The following is a 21224-nucleotide window of genomic DNA, read 5'->3' as shown; positions in this document are numbered from 1 at the left end:
GTTCCAAGTTTTTCCAAAGCGCAACCAGGAGCACTATTTGGAAGGCCCACCTGCCACCAGTCTGCCCAACCAGTGTTTGTTCCCCAGTGGGGGTCGGAGTGGCGCAAAAACGAAGACTGTCGATGGCAGCAAATATCTATGCGAAGCGACAACGTAAGCAACCGTGTCTCTCTCGGCAGCGCAACCCCCGGAGGTTCGTTCCACGTGGATAACCATCAACGAAAATTTTACCACCCCCAGGCGAACATACCCGGCAGGCGCGGCCCGGTCCGCCTGCAGGGCTTCTGTGGCCCAGCATCGAACTTTTTGGACGGAAACTTTTGGCCAACAGCACCACCAGTTTCGGTGGGGCTACACACGGAAGAAGTATCTTTCGGGCGTGCAGGACACACCACACGGCAAACACACACACACACACACAAACACGAAACGCTGGTGTGCAAAGAAAAACAGTTTCTTCGGGAGGCATCCGAAACATGCCGGTTTGTCGGTTTCCTACACGGGGTAGCTGGCCCGTTCCTCAACTCTCGGGAAGTTTTCTAAATAGAGCGCGGTGCGCAAACCAGAAGGCATGGCAGGCAGCAGCATCCGGGCAGGCATTCAGCTTTAATTTTCGGTCCGTGGAACGTCGGTTTCACGGTCGACTCACGATCGATAGGGATTTTCATGCGACGCACTGAGTGCGCACTGGGCAATTTCAATGAACTGTCACGAGTGCTCCGGCGACCCGAGGGGACCCGGAAACTGAGCGAAGTGAGCTCAACCACAGCAGCAGCAGACCGAAAGCAATGCCAGCTGGAAGCAGGGGAATTTTTATTGCACGCAGCTCGCCTGGCTACGGAACGAGTTGTCCGGGGAAGCCTTAAAAGCTCCCCGGAACCAAAATGGCTTTGTAGTGGCGAAACTCGCTGACTGCGCGCGCGATGGCGAGTCGTTGGAAAAAGTTGACAAAAGAGCAGTAAATACTTTTGGGCAAACGCGAAAGTATGCGAAAGATACTCCACGAGGCACGCCGTTCAAGCGAAGCGAAAACTTCGTGATTGAAATAGCGATGCTGGCGATGTTGGCAAACATCACCGATCGCTGAGTCCTTCACAATTGACCCCGTACTTTGGCGCTCGGCTCATCAACCCCAGAGCGCAGCCACATGCGGACATTCTTTTCGCGACAAAATTATTTAATTCCACATTCTTACTTCGCGTGTGCCAAAAACCGGAACAAACCGTATCTTGATGCTCTGTCTGATTCGAGTGCGAACTGCAGCCTTTGGTAATTAAATATTTGCGTAATGAAGCGACGCGCTGCAGTGCAGACGCGGCCTTCACAGGATTTATTCTGGAAAACCACTCCTGAACACACACACAGCTTTAATGTTTGAGCAATGAACAGCAACGGAGCCCCCGGACCCACTAAATGATTGCCAAAGGCAGCTTCACACGGTGGCCTTCGGCAAACATCGCCACTATCAAAGGATGGCGCTGGCTGGTGCCGCTCTGGCAGCGTGCTGGCCGCATCACGTAACTTCGCCATCAATCACTTGGCCCCAGGGCGGTCCTTATCTTCATCCGCAGAACCTCGTATAGCATGAACCTTCGGAAGCCCTCAAAGCACAACACATCCACACCCGGGGACCACGGAGCCGCGGCGGGCGGAGAAATCTTTCCGCTATCCACTATCCAAACAAAACAATCAACCTTTCTCAACATAAATATCATAAAACAATCTCGCGTTCTCGGTCGAGTATTTTCCACATTTTGCAGAGCGCAGTTCCGCCGTCATACGAGTGAAAAGCTGCGCAAAAAGCGTACCATACCCGGCACGGCCCGGGTCTGGGGCAACGGAGCACAACACGTAATTTATCTACATTTCGCTTACTTTCAACAAATTCTAGCGTCAGGCCACGGATACGCTCGCCGTCTTGGGTCGACGAGCCCGGCCCGGAATCCACCCGGCTATGATCCCGAGGATAACTCTTGCCTTGCCTCGGGGTTTGCTTTTGATAATTTGTACCCTGTTTGCCAGAGGAGGTCCCGGCGAAGGTCCTGGCGAAGCCGCTGTGCGCTGTGGCTACTACTATTGTGTCGAGAGGCCATCCGTTCTCGGTGCGGCACGGCACTTCCGGCACTGCCGGGAACCACTAGTGAAAGACGCCACGAACCGAGGCGCGGACAGTGAAGGTTTCACAGCGCGGTATCGTCCTTTGCGCCACCCCGCTGCGAACAGCTAATTAATTTAATTGAAGCATATTTACAACAAACTTCAACGGTTGCCGTCCGGTCCGGCGCGGAAGTGCCCGGCGCGTACAGTTACTCAGAAAGTGTCGCCGGATGTCTTATCGCTCCCCGGTCGGTGCTGGGGTCATTATGGAAGCATGCACTTCAGTGAAAAGCTCGACCAGACGGGACCCGGGTGCGGACAGGACAGTGAGATTGTGAAAAATCGATCGGCCCGGAAAAAAGCAGAGTCCTTATCCCGGGTCGGCGATCGGTGTTGTCGAAGGAGCCAAAGTCGGAGGCAAAAATTAACATCAATGAACTCGACGGTCTGGCGATGGAAGCAAAACAACCACTCGACGGTTCACCAGCCAACGCTAACTAAGTGGACCGGGACCACTCTCCCCCCCCGGGGGGGGGCACTCCTCAACCGAAGTCACTAACAAGCCGACAGAGGTTCTCTCTGGTTCTGTTTGAAGTCTGAACGACACAACAAGACCTTGTCCTCAGAAAGTTCGCTTCTGAGGTCTCGAGCCCGGCACTATCGACAGAATGATTGAAAAGTGAGAAGGAAATTAATGTCCGCAAAGGAATTACACGAGCGGCACGAGAGGATATCCTTGAAAAGTCGTGGGTCGTCGTGTCGGGAGCAAGAATTCAACAAGTGCGACAGCAACGGCATACTTACTTCCACACTAGTAACGATGAAATAAAAATGACTAATAACAGAAGCACCGAACACAGCACTATCATGGCGGAGGTTTGGAATGATGGGCCACTGTGGTAGCTGGCGTCGAGGATCTGCAATGGAAAGAAGAGAAGCGAAAGAATCAAGCATTAGTGGGGGAGCATTGAACGAACGAACGCAAGAACATGACCGCCGCCGGCCGACCGCGGACAGCTAATTGATCAAGAATCATGCATTGCGGGCAAATTGACGTTAATGAAAACTAAACACCCAATTAATAACTCAACCAATAGCCCCTATGGTTGGGTGCCTTCAGGTCTATTGTGAATGTTCCAATTACACATCCATAAAACCAAATTACGAGCGCTGGGCGTGGGATCAAAAGAAACATCACTACTGACACACTTTCTCAGAACCCAAACGAAGCAGGGACATCGGGAGTTTCCAGATTTCTCGAAGAAGCCGGACCAACACAAAACTATGAAGCTGATTGAAAAACTTTTGCGATACAGGGGACCAAAAAACACGGACCGTAGAGCTCCGCCCAAATTGTTGGTACAGTGGCGAAAAATTGATAAGAAAAGTCCAGCCATCCGGCAGCTGCTGGACTCGAGGGCTGCGCCACCTATCAACAGCGCCGCTAGCAGGGCATTAAAAATAATTTCAATAACAATTTTTAATGACAAAACTTTGGCCACCAAACTGGGGGCTACCTCCGGAGCCGGAGAAACTTTCGAAACATATTAGCCCAACAGATACACCGAATGTGGCGGAATGATTCGATTCCACGTTTCAAGAAGAGGGCCTTTCTCTTGAGCAACTTACGGGGGAAAACATTAAAATTCGTGGCCCACGTTCGAGTGCCGGATGACTATTTTACGAAACGACGGAGGTAGAATTGAATTGAAAGAACCCGCCCCTTGGAAGCGCACTCACCGAGCCCGAACCCGAAGGGGCCACAGCTCCTCGAAGGCAATTTATACGACTCATTTGAATGGGGGAGAAGCTGCTGCTGTGGGAAATTTATTGCCATAAGTGAAAACTTTGGAGATAAAAATCCCATCGAGTTTCGCACTCCTTCACCGGGTGAAACCGGAGAAAAACTGAGAAAAAGAACGAACATCTGAACGAAGTTAAATTCACGACACGTAGGCTTGAGTGGGGGGCTCGAGGACTCTTGGATAGGCTAACGAGTCGCGCAAACGTTCGCCGCTCGCGCCGACAAGATGATCACCTCACAAATAGAGCAACATGAATGGCGGCGGCGGAATGGAAGCAAAAACTTAAGCCCACTGATTGCTTTCGCAGGACGCAAAAAATAGATAGATAAACAACTAAATACATCAACAAACCGCCCGGGCCGCGAAGCGAAGTAGAAAACGCTAGAAAGTACAAAAGACGATCCATCCTTTAAAAGTTTCACAATAAAACTTTCTTCTTCCAAAGTGCGCAGCTTTTTTTCCTCCTGTGGCCCTTTCGCGTGGCTCGCGCGTTTCCTATTGTGCCCGGTGGCGGAATTCTATGGCGCCGAGTTGAAATGGTGATGGTTGTAGAAAAACAAATGGCCAACAACACAAGAAAGCCCGCACAAAAGCCAGCGCGCACCGTGGTAACCATTTGGTGGTACGAAAATGGCTAAAAATTTATAATTAAGGACCATAAAACAGCGCGCAAAACATTTACGACTTGCCGTGGAAATGGCGCCGGCGAAACGGCGAAAGCGCGATGGAGCGTAAAAATAGAACATAAATTTGTTCAATCATGTGGACATGGGCAGCGGCAACAACATTGCGCCGAGCGGATATCGACCCTCAATCTGGGCGGATCGTCGTTTGTAGTGACCCATGAAAAGCTCCATTGATTTTCTCCTGTTGAAATTCATTTTACAACGACAAAAACATCTGTTTGGCCATCACTTGTTCGGAATGGTCGCCGTTTCGGTTGGCAAAAAAAAAAAGGCCGGAAACAGAAAACGGGGAATTTTTTGAAGAATTTTAAATTCATTTCCATTTCCCTAAATCACTAGAACCGGGCCCTTAATTTGGGAATTGGATAAAAAAAAAACGTGTCAACGAAAGGACGAACGGTGAACAACATTCCAGAGCGTGTTCAAATAAAGCAACGATGCTCGATGAAGTGGAAAAAGAAACTCTCGAAAGTTCCACCCGAATCGGAACCTTGCAAGGGTCTCGATGCTGCTCTCTAACCGGTCCGCCGGCTTGTAGCTTTATGATTTTATGTTGCGATGTTGATATGTTTGCTCACTTTAGGGCTGTTCCGCTTCGCTGGAGTCCCGCGATTATTGGCGCGATAAATTTCAACCGCCAATATTTGGGGCCTGTTTATTTTTCCAGGCTCCCTTACGCGGACCTTCACCTGCACGTTCGGAATTTGAAGCATTGGAAACCGAATCATGAATTGCTATTTTTCAAACACATTTGGAGCTTTCAGCTTTTTCGTTCGCCCGTTAAGTCTTGAATGGCTGCATTAGAACACGCTCACCGAACGGCTGAACGGGCACTTTACGCCCGCGCGGGCCTAAGCCTGGCGGGCACCACATTTTGCGAAAGCGGCCACCGGACCGGTACCCGTGTCATTCCCCGGGTCACCCCGTTAATTGGGCTCCGAAAGCTTGGGCTTTACCAGTATCTAAACAAACGATTTCGCTAAGCTGTGTGGCACCACCCCGACGGCAAGGACATTCCTTATTTCACAGTTCGCCCGTGGAGCGCACCTTCGAAAATCCGGGGCGGGTCGCAACCACTAGCGTTTCACAAAACAGGACACACCGTTGGCCGCCGTTCACATAAAGCTTAATTTTATTCGACATTTATAGTGCCGTTAATGGATTTCCAAACACGACCTAGGCTCTGCCTTCAGGTCGGCGGCCTTGCTTGCTGTCGGGGCCCACGACAGTCAGCAGGCAAAAGGACGACGGGACACACAAATCGACGAGGCAAAAAAAAGTAGTCGCACACAGAGCATTGCCAGCCAGGAGCCGGAATCTCGGCCATTAGGCCATCTGGGCGAATGTTGGAGAACGTGTAGCTAACCAAATCTACGGAACGATAACTTCGTGTTAAACTCCAGTGTGTCTTGCTCTCGGCCGACGTCCGGAATGAGGGCGCACGGCGCAGTGTTGTGTGTGTTTAGAGTATCACCGGTTTTTGTAAACTAAAAACGGGTTGTCCCAAGACCATTCCAGCCAGGATCAGAGCCTCGGAGGGCCGTAAGATGGCCGAGTTAGCAAAAACAAGAATCCACACAAGACTGTTATTTCTAGTGGAAGCTGGAAAAATAGCGCAAGCCTTTCGGGACCGTCCAAGTATCCGATCCTGCGCTGCTCACCAGCGCAACGAGTGGTCTTTCTCTCTTTGTCTCCCCCAAAGAGAGGACTGCAGGATACAGCGTAGCAGTAGAGTTGAGGGTATTTGATTTGTTAAAAATAACAGGACGAATAGGGACGCCCCACAAAACCCTTTTCTGGCGGGGCGGGCACTAGACAAAGATAAATCCATTCCAGTGCGATGTTAAAAGCTTTCACTTCCGGAGGCTTTAAAAGCCTGGTCCTGGGCACCCTTACACTAGTGCCCTCTTACTGGCGCCCCAATTATCCCTTTTTTTGCTGCTTGAGAGGCCAGGTAGCCCGGGGACTTGGAATTGAAGAGAATCAGGTGCTTTTCTAGAGGATTTTGCGAGGAATGTTTTCATATCAAGGTCCAAGGTACTCTCCACAAACTTAGGCACGCCGACTGGAATCCCCTCGAATATGGGCTCTTCCACGGACCATTATTTTTGCAGACTGATATTACAGAATTTTATGGATGGTCCGCCACAGCGAGTCCGGCCCGCTTGTTTGCTGCTGCCGCAGTACGTGCGATGCGATGGCCGCTGATCTGCCGATGGCCGTCTCCAATCACCAAATGCCCACAGCATATCGCATTCGGACCATCTCTCAGCTCTCGCGCGCCCGAAATGATCATTGGAATGGTGAGACCTCTGGCACACCGTAACTGTACTCTTTCGCAAGACCGGTTGATGGGACCGGGAGGGTGGGCGAAGGAAAAAGGTCAGCCCCGGCCGAGAAGGAAGGTGGTTTCATTTTCCGCACACACATTCCACGACGGTGCGGACCGGAGTGGACCCGTATCCCGGGGAATCGAATGGAAAAAGGTCACCGAGTCCGCCAGTGCGCGCCACACAATAGAGCGTCTAGACCCCACACAACCCCCTCCCACACACACACACACACACACACACATTATCGTCATGGTAACAGCACAGACCTCCTCATTGCTTGGCGTTTGATTTATTATGATAAGAAGAACAAAGCCCTGCTTACTGCTTGGCCGGGCCGAAACTAGTTTCCGGAGGAGACCAGAGGCCGCTTTTCCCGGGACCTCGGCCCCAAAAGGGCTGAGGAGGATGGCGCACACACACACACCCCTCTATCGCAATCCTTATCCATCCATCCAGCGGAAGAAAAGCCAAGCAATGTCTCATAACTCACGTCGGCGCAAAGCCCGAAAAAAACCGAATGGAACGAATCGAAACATACCGAACCGGGGGCGGTGGTGGTTATGCTGGTGGCGGCGCACACAATGAATGCCACGGAGAGCCTCACCCGGGGGTTGTCCGGGAGAGGAGGTGGTGGTGCAAAAGATTTCAGTTTATTGTTCGCTCCGCACAAACAATAAGGTGTATCGGGCCCGGAGAACCAAGCACCCGGCAAACAACCCAGCCCCGGTGTCGGTCAGTGGCGATGCCGGAGTCCCGATAGGCTCGAAGAAGGGTTCTCTCCGGGGCCGGTCCGTCCGGTCCGGAGCCGGTGATAAGGCACATGCCCGGCCAGATCCACCCAGAAAGGTGAGTCCTGTCCGTCCCGGGAATCGGACCAAACGATGGTGGAAAATCGATTTCCCATTGTGTCTGTTTCCACGGGTGGCCGTGTCGTGGGGGTGGGGGGAAGGAAAATTTTTCAATTATGAAAAACCTTCTCCACCACACACACACACAAGTGCGCGCGCGTACACAAAAGGCGCAAGTCAAGTCGACAACTTGGACCGACCACCAAGGGGCCGTCATGGCCTCAGCCGTCGATGGCAGCCGACTGTGGCCGCCGAGCTGATCGATGGGGCGGCAAAGAATTATGGCCCTCCCGACACCCCTCCGGGAAGGGCACCGTGCGGGGGTTTTTAAGGGGGCGCAAAAAGGCTTTCAATTACAGCTAATCCGATTCGAGTGTCGCTCCGAGAAACGAGGTCCACGTCCGGCTGTTTCGAGTGAAGATTGAACGAACGTATGTGCTGCTGCTACTGCTGCGGTGCGTCTCAGGGTTTCGGGAAGGGTTCTACAGACCTCGCCCGTTGTTGTGCTGGACAATCCGGATTATTATTGTCCGGACGCAGGATCTGCAGCCTTTGCATTGCAGTCTGCTGCTGCTGTAGGACTTCCAGTTCATACAATTTCGTTCGGATGATTACACTCCGCCGTCGATGAGGACTGCGATATTGTGGAACCAAGTTTTTGGGAAAGTTCAAACCAAAATCGGTTAATGAACTCACAGAGCATGAGACTGGACGACTCATTTGGGTAGGGTTGAGAATATCTGGTCAGTAGCGAATGGAGGAATTGAAGAATTGAGGACCCACAAAAGTGCAGTCGATTGAATGTCTTTCGCAGGTGTCAGTTTATGTGTCTTAACGGCGTCCATTATGTGCGCCATTGACACCACTTACCGGAAACGCTTCGCACATGTCGACGTCGGCGAAGGAACTGCCGCTGCTGCTGCCGCCGGTGGCCACACCGAACGGTAGCTGCTGTTGCTGTTGCTGCTGCTGCTGCTGCTCCTCGTTGCAGTTAAGTAGCTCGGCCAAAAACGGTGGCCGCGGCGGTGGCGGCACCAGAAACTCCGGGGGCGGCCCCGGTCCGCCACATTCTGTGCCACACTCTAGATCGGGATCCATCATTTCCCACATAGAACGGACCTATTGCTTCTCACCGGAAGGAAACGGCACTCATGCACACACGTAACAACCCCACTTACACACACACACACGCACACACACTGACACTCGCTCGATTCGAGGAGCCAACTGACCGCTAGGCCTTACACAACACTCCTCAAGCTCCTCAGCCCCATACACTTTCGCTTCGTTTCACTGTCGCCGCCACATGGTTGGGAGGATGGGCCCAAAATCGTGGACAAAATGGCGGCACCGGTGTCGGATGATGTCGTCGTTCCTAAGGAAGCGGCGGCCGTCGTTTAATATCTGTCGGTAGAGAAAGAGAGAGAGCAAAAACAACCGATTCCAAACATTAATAAACACATCAAAAACAGGATGAAAATCAAAGCGCAGAGATAGGAAAAAATGGCGTGGAAAATTAGGAAATCGGTGCCGCGGAAGCGAAGCTCATTAAAAGTTCGCGTCGCGTAGGTGCGGCGGGCACAGCCGATCGTTCGGTCCGGTCCGTCCCCCGCGAGCTCCCCGATCGCGATGATGATGGAAGGTTTCGAGTATTTTAATTAATTATTAAACTTTTTAATTTGTTCACAATTAGTCAGCGAAAAAAACAACGCGAACGCACACACCGACAGAAAAGGTGCTGGCCACTCGTGCGGCAAATGGGATTGGTGAGGGCGCGTTACCGCGAACCTTCAGCGAAATCGGCGGTCTCACACAACAAGAAAGTTGTGGCTTAATTTTTAGTTTCACATCAGGCTCAAGCTCAACTGTCACCCGTGAACCCGAGGCCGTAAGTAGTTCGTCTTGGGGCGGGCCTTTGGCGCGAAGCAAACTAGCAAACGGAAATTAAAAGCTATCGTCCGTCAGAACGACGACCACCAATGGGTGCTACGCTGCTGCCGGAGCTGGGCCTGTGGCTTATCCTCCAGTCCCGAACCACAAGGAAACGCCAATTTCTTTGACCACAAAAACGGAGACTCTTTTACGACGCTCACCATCTCCGACGTCCGTAATCCGATCAACGTTCGTCCGCTGCCTGCGCTGTCGCTGGACGCTGTCGCAACGCAAATCACGCCAAACGACGGACAGCCACGACCGAAACGGCCCTGGCCCTGAGAAAGTCTTGTCCTGGGAAGGGCCTGGGAGAGCGACAGCCGGACGTAAAAACCACCGACGGCGATTAATTACTTCATCGTGATAATTGGAAATTTTATGGCTTAATTAAGCTTTGTATTTTCGGATCGATCGAAGGGCCGACGCGATGAGCGGCGATGATGATGGTGTCATATTTACTTCGGGACGAGGTTCCGAAAAAACCTCGAAGACGGTCCGGAAAAACGTTAAACCTGGTGCCTCAGGTGGTCTTACATTCATCACATCAATAGGGTTGCGTTTAAAGTCGCACGGAGAGCGTTGAAAGCGAGGTCCTTAAAAAGGCCAGGCCATGTGTAACGAAGAACGAATTCCTTCATTTGGCTCCACAGAAAACAGAAATCTTTTGGAGCGAACAACTGCGCGACAGTTGCAGGGCAAAAACGACGACGCGAAATCAGCAAAATCAATAAAAACTTCAAAGATCTTGGACGGAAAGAACGGTATAAAACAGCAAAGTAGGGAAACGGCCAATGGAAAACGGGGCGGCGAGGAAAACTCGAGCGCCCGTAATCAGAGCGTGATCAAAATAAATCATATGATAATCCCTTAAAATTGATGATTCAGCAGATTGCGGATTGTGGTTCGCTTCCCAAATTCATCAACCCACTCAAGGATGTTGCGCCCCTCCCTCCCACGTGATTGCTGCTTCCGCGTCCCGCACGAACGCTTCGCCGTCATTTGTTTTTCCACGCCTACACCATCTGACGGCCATCAGACCTTCCTGCCTGGCATTTTCTTTTTCCATTCTCTCGGTCCGTTTGTTTACGTTCACTTAGACTTTTGCGTTCCAGCATCTCAGCGGCAGCGGCTGCGCTGCTGTCCAGCAATGCTTTCGAGAACAGGAATTTTCCTATCGATTCCGTGAGTTTTCACATTTTCTTTTCCGCGTGACCACGACGACGATAAATCCCGACGGGTCTTTATCGGGTTTTTTGGAGGATAATCAAAATAAACGGCAAAAAAACGCCATCATGACGCGCGAGGACCTCTCCTGCTGGTGACCGGAAGGGCAAACAAAATTAATTTTTCAATTAAACATGACGCGGGGACGTTGGAGTGGATTTTCTCTGGGCTGTTCTGTGGCTCTTCTCGGTGCATATTAAAATTGTGCCACCCCAGCTTTTTCCGGACAATTATTCTGTCATCCTCGGTAGGATCGATGGGTCATTGGCCCACGGGTTACCGCTCACGGTAACTTCACTTTCTTCCGTGAAGTGAGTTGGAGTAAAAATTTGGCCACTGTCGCCACTTGGCCGAGATTTTCCCCCCAGAGTCTCCAGAGTCTGGAACGCCCTACAGCCCAGTTTTTATCTCGCCCAGAGCACGGCCCCGAGCGCTCGTGGTCGTTGATTTTAGTTACGCGAGCAAAGTGTCGGCATCCTCTGTGGCAAAAGCCACAGCCAAATCCGGAAAGGCAGCCGGCAGCGCAGAATCCGGACTTAGAACGGGCGCAGTGCTCTCACGGCCGGTCGGCCGGTCGGAAGTAGACTTCGTTTATCCGCCCGTTAGCATGTATCTCACGTTTCCACACACCGTATTTCGCGCCGTCAATCGGAGGGGCGTACGAGGCGTGCTGTAGAGAGAGTGAGAGGGGTGCAGAAACGGATGGTTTTTGGGGGGTTTGTGCAAAGTGCCCTATAGGCCGGTTCCCTACACGTCTTCCCGTAAAAAAAACACGAACCTCCAGACTTCGATCCACGCAGGAGAGGCAGGAGACCATATCTCGCCGGATCAGCGTCCTCATACGGGACGGGATGATTGTGAGATGGCAGTGATAAAAGCGAGCGATCGAAATAAATATTCGTCCGGAGAAAGGCCGGTTTATGATGCCGGGGTCTCGACTTCCGTCGAAGAGCAGTGTGCCCGGCCCAGGCCCGGCTGATCGATTTCTCCCCCACTCGAACACACACACCAATCGCTGTGGCCATAAAGCGCCAAAAGTTAAGAGAACGTGTCGATTGGAGTGGATTATTCGGTTATGATCGATAAGGGAGCCACCACGCCGCAGAGTCTATCGATGGAATGGTCCACCCGAAATTGGTCCTGCCGGGAAGCTAATCGAAAAACGAAGAATCTCGTAAGAAGTCTACAAGTACTACAGCATGGCACTTGGTCCGTACTTTAGAGACTTCCGAATCCGGAGCGCGGTGTAACCTGACACACCACTCCACGTCCACTAATTGGCATTAAAGTCTAAGGCTGTGTCTTCCAACAAGAATTCCAAGTATCGGAGGAAATCCAACCCGCAATCCAATCGACAGTTCGGCCCGGCAACGGCAACAACAACGACAACAACAACACGATCACTGTCAATTGTCACGTTGCCGGGCCGCACGTGGAGGATGCAAAACAACTTGCGAATTAGAGCTGTAGAACATAAATCACCAATTCCGAACACGCCACGCCCGAGCACGGGTGGTCTCGCTGGAGCCAGAAATAGCAGAGTTTCAGTAAACATCCCAATCATCGGCACATCAGAGGCTCACGTCTACCGCAGTCTACTCCACTCGAGAGTGTCCTGGGGGCGTACCTCGTGGAAACGGGAACTCTATCATCCCGACCGGGACACATAGAATTGTAGTGGGTTCATCACGGCACACCCGCCGGGCAGACCCATTTCGGGTGCCATTCGAATCCATTCCAGTGGCCAAGTCACACGGAATCCCAAAACCACCCGATTCCCGCCGTGTCGGAAGCCACTCGCATCGGTACCGCGAAATTGTCGATACGACGATTGGGTTCGAATATCTGGGAAAGTCCACCGTGTTCATGCGTGTGCGTGTGTGTCTGTCAATCGTCATGACGCCCATGTGCCCATGCGGGTACCGTCGTCCTCGCGACTCTCCGCGGACTTCCGGTGAACTCGCCGCCCTGTTTATGCAAAATCGATGGAGGAGCCCGCCGCTCGGCTCAGCTCGGCCTTATTTCAAGGGTGATTGTGTTTTGCGGAAATTCTATCCCACCACGGCCACATACCGGATGGGGGGGTCCTACTCGTGCATGGCTGAGCAAACACAGCGCAGGCAATAAAGCGCACACGTTTTGGAGGCTGATGAAAATTTATGCTGCGGTAGCCAGCATCAGTAGCAGCGAGTTTTTGCCCGACGACGACGACACCGAGAGAGCCGGGGCCCTCTACAGGGGTAAAACCTCATCTACACCTGTGGACCGCACAATGTTTGCGGCCAGCTCCCAGCCTTCGTTCCCCGGCGGATCACGTACGGAGAGACAGTCCCGTTTGGCATCGCGGCAGCTTTTCCGACATCTCTCGTCGGGGGCGAACTACGGTTGAAGATGTTGGCCCAAAAAGTTAGCCGAAAGCTGTATCTTTGAACTCACACCAACACCCATTACCCCACATAACAGGGCCGTAAACGCGGAGCGAAGTGATTCGCGGCGGAAACCCCTCAGCAGCACACTCAGCAGACATCCCGTCCAGCGCATTAGTTATCCGTGGTGCTGTGCTCCTCCTGGAGCTGGAGCTTCTGGGAAATCCCACCGAACGAAACGGTCACCCGATCACGCGGTTCCCGGAAGCCACGCGGAGACTCCTGCGACACGGTGTAATAACGGACGCGGGTCCGCCCAAAACAACCTGACCGATCGGAGGTCCCGGGGCTCTTCCCGGAGAGCCAACCAAAACCAGGTGAAAATGGCAATAACGACTACGGAGCGAATGGCGTCTGTTGAATTTCCCAGGTTTTCCTGATCGATCGAGCGCGTTACACACCTGTGCCGGGTTTAAAGTATTCGAAAGCACGTGCCATTGGTCCATTGTTTTAGGTGCTACTTTGGCGCGCGTCAGACCCTATCGCACATCCTGCCCCCACCACCATCACAGTTTTCGGACGCACGGACGCGGAAATTACTTTCGAACATCCGCGGCAATTTTGCGGGTTTTTCTCCGAGGTAAAATAGCGCTTCCAGTGCTGCGGCGTCCATGGCAACGTTCGTCCGCTTGAATGAAGATTGTTAATTAATTGAAAATGCACGCACACAATGGATATACGATAGCTCACCGCCCAATTTCGCTGGCCGATACCAGTATGCAATGTCGGTGCCAACTAATGAACGTTGCTGCCCATACTTTTCTACGAAAAACAATACATTTTCGGCGATAAATCATGGTGTGTCCTTCATTAACGTCCGCACAGATATAAGCGCAGCACAAATAAAAGCCCCACTTTAATCAACCGTTCTGACTGATTAACTATGATTATGACAGCTCATGTGGCTGATTAGGGGGCAAAGTTATTGTTTTGAAATCAGAACTCCAACATGGACCGAACCTCAGATATCGGACTAAATACAAAACTAATCGATTATTCGATCTAGTCTAGTCATACACAACTAGTCGATTGTTCTACTATAGAACAAACGTATAGAGTGATATCCATCTGGTGTTTGGATTCCAAAGATAGGGCGCATAAGGTCGACCAAGTTTTTAGCTTCAATTTTGCCGAAGAACCAGTCACTCGTTATGGGTGCGTTGGCTTCTCTTGCACGGCGTGTGGGTTTTCCGAGCTTATTCTAGTTTGAGTTGAAGACTCACCAGTTTGGAAATAAGTTTTTAAAATTTCCCATTTTTCTGTCAGCGTATAGCGTCCCATTTCGCAACTGTCACAGTTTTTACTATATATTTTCAATTTTCAGAATGAAGTTTGACGTTTTAAAAATCAAGCAATCGCTCGTTTTAAATCCAAACATTTGATAGATCACTGTATACTTACCCCAGATGAATGAAGAGTTCGTGAATTACCCACCAGGCTTCGAACTTTAGAATCCATTCCCAAGTCCCAACAAGACTTGGGAATGGAACTTTGGCTCGAACTTTTGAAAACCTGTATGGCCAAAGTTGGGCTTCGAATGCAACCAGATTACCTGCCACATAATGACCTGCACCACAACCCACTAGCTCATTATTCGACACTTGTCCAGGGTGCCAACAATTGTTGCCAACACAGCTCTGGTTCTGGCCATAAAGGACCTACTGCGAACTGAACACGGTGGGTTGGCTTCACTAATTGGAGGCAACTGCATTCCATAGAGCCACTATGATAGGTGTAGAGTGTGAACTGCGCGGGTCCATTGTTCACGGTGCGGGCCTCCTGTAAACACGCAACCCAAAATGGTTGCCCTGTCCCTAAAAAAAGACCTCCCCCCGAACAGAAATCGAACTCAAATCGCGTTCACACATTGTCGCACAACAGAACTCCTCCAGCCCACTCCCGGTACACCATGGGCCATTACCGGGAGAGGGCCATGTTACATCATGCACCGCGCCCCATCAATGGGGGGCCTACCTTTAATCGCGACCGCGCAGGCCGCGACCGCGACAAAACGACGTGTAAAGGCATTCCATCGTCCTCGTCGTCGGCGGCGGCGGTGGCGGCGGCAGTGACAACAGCCGCCCGACTATTTAACGGAACACGAAAAATGCATTTAAATCGTGTTCGCACACACACACAAGCGCGCCCGGAGGACGTGCGCCCGGAGAGTCACAGTACACGGCCATTGTCAGCGTAATTGCTCCGGGGGGTTTGGGCCACACACACACACACACACGGCGAGAGTGGAGCCAAATTTTGGAACACACACACACACGCACGACGGGACGAGGACGAGCCTCTGGACTGAGGGCCGACAGCGGGACCCCACCGCGGAGGTGGTGCGTCACGCGGGACCAAACATTTACAAATGACAGTCGAGTACCAGCCACCGGCCTCCAGCGACCCGTGTCCGTCCGCCGGATTGTGCCGGCCAGGACGCGCCGAACAGGACGCGGTCGGCCCACACCTAAATACCTGTTGGAAAGAGGTCGGATCCCGGTCGGAACGAGCACTATGAAAGGCCAATCAACTCGTTGGTTGTTCTCGTTGGCGACGTAGCAAAAAACCCAGGAGAACCAGGATTGTTACAGGTACCCCCAGCCCACCACCCGCGAAGGCCACCATAAATGGGATCAAACGGCAACGGCGACGGGGGTTGTGCTGCTGTTTTTCAGCTAAACGATGCTGTTCGAAGCTGAACATATATCAATGATTTTATGCGCATTGCAAAACACCGACGGTACAATCGAACTCCGGTGCTTCGAACGGTCGCCATCCACCCACTGGCCATTCTACGGCTGCTGCGGCTGCCGCGCGATGATCATATGATTGCGATGCAACGGCACAGAAAACACCAATTATGGTTCCCCCCGGGCCGGCCGGCCGGACACAACAACTTTACCTACACGAGAGGGGGGCTTATGCAGCTGGAGATGCACAACGAAAGCTGGACATGGCCAGTTTCGGACATGGGCCTTCCGAGTCCGGAAGCTGCCCAAATTGAGCACCGATTCCCGATGGTGTAACTTACTATACCCGGCCCCTCTCTATCGCTATTTATCTTCTTCTACCGGGTGTACCTCAAGAAAAGGATGTCCCAGCTCCGAGAAACGGACCCCGTGTGGATTGGTGGCCCCGGTCCAGGTACCGTATTCTATCCTGTATAAGTCACAGTGTTGTTCAAATCAGAAGAAGACCAAAAACCCAAGACCAGTTGTTAACAATATTGGAGTTGTAAATGGTCTAAATTTTGACTTGACAATTGGCCACCGATGGCAGTGATTGTGAGCAGAAGTTTCGTGACAAATTTAGTTTATTCATGTTTTGAAACAAATTTTAATGGGAAACTCTCGGTACGAGTCCTACGGACAGGACAAAACACGGTACCTTCCCATTGTGTTGTGGTTCCGTCGGTGAACAACCGTAGTTATTTCGGTTTACCGAAGTAATACCGGGTCGGTTGGCTTTCCGTTTTGCATGGACCATTTGCCGACCGCAGACAGTGGCGCATGAAACAGCGTCAGCTCCCGGACCTACTGGGGGGTGGTTATCGTACCTATCCCCTCGCCAATTTCGGTGGAAGACGTCAGTCCAGAGCAAACTCCAGCAAACGAAACCTTCAACTTTTCCAATCGATGCAAAACAATCAGCCAGCAGCCAGCAGCCGGTGCAAAGTCAGCAAACGTGAAACGTGCGGAATTAATTGCAACGCCCGGTTCCTCCGGGCAGCGGCGCTTGTCGAGGTGGTGAGTGGACCAACCCATTGGAGCCTCGCGAACCACCGATCGATTCACCGTCGGAGCCAACCGAAGGACCGAAGGTTGGTGGTAGTTTGATGAAAGTTTTCAAATTATGTCCGGCGAACCCCAGATGTGTGGTTGACGACGACGAGGACCTGGCGAGGATTCTATTGGCCACTTTTTTGGGCGTTGATAAAATATGCAGCGCGCCGTGGTCAACATGGAAAACACTGCCCATTTGCCGGTGAAGCCGGTGAAGCGTTACCGGAACGATACCAGTTACCGGGAGGCCAGAGCAAAGGACATCGCGGTAAAGAACCGGAGCGCATTAGGGCTTCTTTAAGGGGCCCATCATTTCTTCCGCACACGTAAGCCGTGGTGGTGGTCAAACCTAACGGTTATCGTTTACCACAGCACAGCACGCTACGCTAGTCAGCCGCCTTGTTGGCTTATCGTCGTTAAGCTGATTGTTTTATCCTAAAACCCGGAGCCCCGGGGCACACCGATTCCCCATCGAGCATACACGGCGTGAGGGACCTCAGGCGGGCCGGTATGTGTCATCGTCATTGTCGACTTAAATTGGTTTGCTGACCACCACCGGGGGCGAACCCGGTATCCGGTGAGCGGTTCTAGTACCGGATACGGAGCCATAAACCGGCAATGGGCGATACGATTAATAAGGTTCGGGCTTACGGTTCTGCTGCTCGGATTTGGTGCCGTTCGATAAGCCTTCAGCAAACTCGGCTTGGGAAGAACTCCAGAGCAATGAGCAGTCAGTGTGGACACACAGCATCCTCGACCTCGTCCTCGGCTCACTATCGATGCGTGAGGCGCTCCAGCATTTTGTTGGAAAATCAATTAAATCTCCTGCCAACGCTAGGAGTAGCCCATCGGGAGAGCTACATCCGGATGCAGGCCGTCGGGTTCATGTACCGCCGATGATGGGTCCATTTTTGAGTATTCCTCCAGCAATCGGAACAAGGACCAGTTCCAGTCCGATACGCCCGATCGGACTCTGTCCGGTTGCCTGGAGCTCGACTTGACAAGTGTTTGTTAACGCTATTTAGCTTTGTAACTCCACAAATCGTAATGGCCAACGCCAGCCAGCACACCTCCGATGCACCACTGACTGGCTGAAGAATAACACACAAACGTCAAACCGAACTTCTGCGTTCTGCGTTCTGCGTGAGTGTGTGTGATGAGTAAGAATATCGTCTCCAGTGTTTGGTTTGGGCAAACAGATCCACCATCGGTCGAAGGGTCTTTGGCTGGTAAAAGTTTCCACACATCTCCGGCATTTGTTGTCTGTTTTCGTTATCGTGGAGTGAAGGCACACACACACATTCCGATACTTCCCTCCGCGGCTCCGCCAACTGCACTTGATGCACTTTCGTGAGCAGAGCGGATTTCGAAAATCTCGTCCGAAATCGCCCGAAACTCAACCATCGGAACTCAACGAGGACTTGGTGATGACGCATTGACACAGCGGCGCCGCGGGGCGCTAATGGATGCCGCCCCCTTCCCGACCCGGACCACACCACGCACAGACAGTTCAAAAGGCCGGAATTCAAACCGTAGAGTCGTAAAGTAAATACAATTACTTGTGCTTGTCGTTCTCACAGCACGCTTCCAGCGCTGCGCAATGTTTGTCCAACGGATCTCCGGGTACTCCTCTGTCCGGGAGATTCTTTCCCATTTCAGCGCCGCTCTCAAGCGCTGGACAAGCGCACGTACGCGTAGGGTCAAATATTGCACTTTGCTACAACGCGAGGAGACGTTAAGAAAACAGTTTTAAAAGCATTAGCCAGCCAAAGCCCGCTGCGCGCCAAACCAACACCGCCACCACCTCACCGTTACCGTCCGATTTGGTCCGGGAAATTTCCCAACTATTTTTAGCAAATGGAACTGCCGTTGGTCGGCCAAGAATTACAGCAGCAAACTGCACCCGGATCCTTGGATTGTAAAAACGCACGCTTTTCGTTTCGGAAAAGTTGAAAAACCTGTAACGGTCAACGGACAGGATACAGGCAGGGCTGGCCCCAGCTACTGGCCCCACTTCTGAGAAGTGTCGACAAGCAAAAAAAACAACCGGCCAAGCCATTTTGCATCTCAGACATCGCACGCACATCGGCCTAGAACACCGGCCGGCCAGTAGAGCCTGATAAGGAGTGGAGCCAGCCAGCGGCGTCAAGGTGGAGGGCCTCATCTCCGACACTCTCCGGCCGGACCAAGACAAGGCAACCGGTACCTCCAAGTGGTACTCGGTTGCCAGCCATCGCGTTCGCGCCGTCATGCTAATTATGGTGCCCGCGACGGTGTGCTACGGACCAGAGGTCCCAGAGAGTCCGTCCAGGAGTGCAGTCCAGCAGACGACGCTACATCCCTCAAGGCACTCGAGGGCCCCCTCGTGGAGAGCTCCCTTGGTAGTCGCAAAAACAAAACGCAAGAAAAGCGGAGGGCCGCGGCCGTAAGTTGTAAGTATTTGGTCGAATAACAGAGCACCACTGCCAAATGTGGCATCCGGCTCTCGGGACGGGACGGAGAAGCTGTCTTAGGGGTGGTCCGGGGGTCCGATTTTGCATGCCAAGCAGCGGCGGCGGTGGCAGATCCGCGCACCATTCATATCTGGGAGCGACGGGGACGGGGCGCGCTTATAAATATTAAAAGACCAGTCGTCGGGGGTGCCGGTCACCGGGCGAAAGACATAGACCGCGTCTCACTCCCGACCCGACTCGTCTCGCCGTCTTAGCTGAATTTTTCATAATAATCCGTACATATTTTATGATAAACTAGACACACGCGCGGTGTGCAGCGACGGTGGCGGTGGATTGCGTACTCTCGCGCGACGACGACGACGGCCACACTCCCAAAATGGACTCTTTCCGGATGAACGAATTCGCTCGACGGCGGGATGCGGATGGTGGACTTTTGCTCCAGGTCCTGCTGCTGTTCGCCATTAGTCGTTTCTCGTTCGCCGGACAGTCAACGTCCTCCCGGGGGAGACAGAGAGGGAGAGAGCGAGAGAGGAAGAGCAAGAAATTGGCAGTGCATAAAAGCGGGCAAAATATGATACTTCTCGTCGGCGGCCATTTATGGCACACCGGGGAGACGAGGCCCGGTCCGGACCGACGGACGGATATAAAAAGAGCGTACCGGAGGTCCCACTCCAAAACTAACTGGCCGGGACACTCTCGCCAGCCGGCCAGCCGACCGGCCAGTAGACACATCCCCACCGGTGGAACCCGGTAGCAGGGAGCCGCAAGGATCAGCGCAACATTCCTACGATTTGCACACACACACACCCCAGTTTGGTCTGTTTTCCATTCCGGGGACCGCCACAGCCCAAGTCTTAACCATGGAACGGAAAAGGGCGTCTGTATAAAAATTACCCTTCGAGGCCAAGAAGAAACATCACGGAGAACCGGGCACCGGGCACCGGGCAGTTGGACCACGGGGAAAAACAAAAGAATGAGCAATAAAGGTGAAATTTATATTTGCTCTCGCGTAATGGCGGAATATGGAGTCAGAGAGCGTACCACTTTGGATTACCTTTGGGCGGCGACCGGACGGACGAGGACGCTCGTCAGGTCGCCGCTTTCGGCTGCGATTACTTTCCCGCGCGGCCACTTTGTCTAGTCCACTACGGGTCCAGTAACGGGGCAACGCGTCCAGTCCGGCGATTTTGCCACTTCTTTTGCAACTCCGCGCCCGCAAACTGCATTATTTACTATCAAACAAATATCTCTGGAGGGCGCGCGGGCGCGCTAACGATGGACAAGCACACTTGCCCAAAGGGCCGTAAAGTTGAGTTGGGCACCAGCATTCAATGGAAGAGAGCACGGACTACTTTTCTGCGCGGTGACATGGGCTGAAAAGTCACGAGTCTAAGCCACACACAATCATTCCATCATTCCGCTCTAACGTTTTAATACCACTTTTGTAGAACGTCTTGTCTTTCTTACTTCAAAATTAACCTCAGTTTCATCGATAACCAATTCGGGCAATCGATAATGAGCGATTCGAGATTCAGCTCATAACGCTTTATAATATTTACTGTTGTTGTTGATTTCTCTTCTCAAGATAGTCAATGAAAATAACACCCCAGGCACATCCCAAAATACCGAAGCCATAAT

At 52.2% G+C, this 21224-nt stretch overlaps 1 protein-coding gene across 1 annotated transcript in view; it reads right to left on the bottom strand.

Annotated features, from left to right (window-relative positions):
* The window catches only part of LOC128269965 (AT-rich interactive domain-containing protein 1B), a 70629-nt gene extending 61750 nt beyond the window's left edge, over positions 1-8879 (bottom strand). The window contains exons 1-2 of the mRNA XM_053007368.1: positions 8640-8879; positions 2902-3014 (exon numbers count right to left, since the gene is read on the bottom strand). Coding sequence (XP_052863328.1) covers positions 2902-3014; positions 8640-8879 — 353 coding nt within the window. The remainder of the gene's footprint in view (positions 1-2901; positions 3015-8639) is intronic.
* Positions 8880-21224: the final 12345 nt, after the last annotated feature.

Source organism: Anopheles cruzii, chromosome 3, assembly GCF_943734635.1.
Source record: "Anopheles cruzii chromosome 3, idAnoCruzAS_RS32_06, whole genome shotgun sequence".
NCBI lineage: Eukaryota > Metazoa > Arthropoda > Insecta > Diptera > Culicidae > Anopheles > Anopheles cruzii.
Note: the sequence above shows the minus strand (reverse complement) of the source record. Positions and strands in the feature narration are given on the sequence as shown.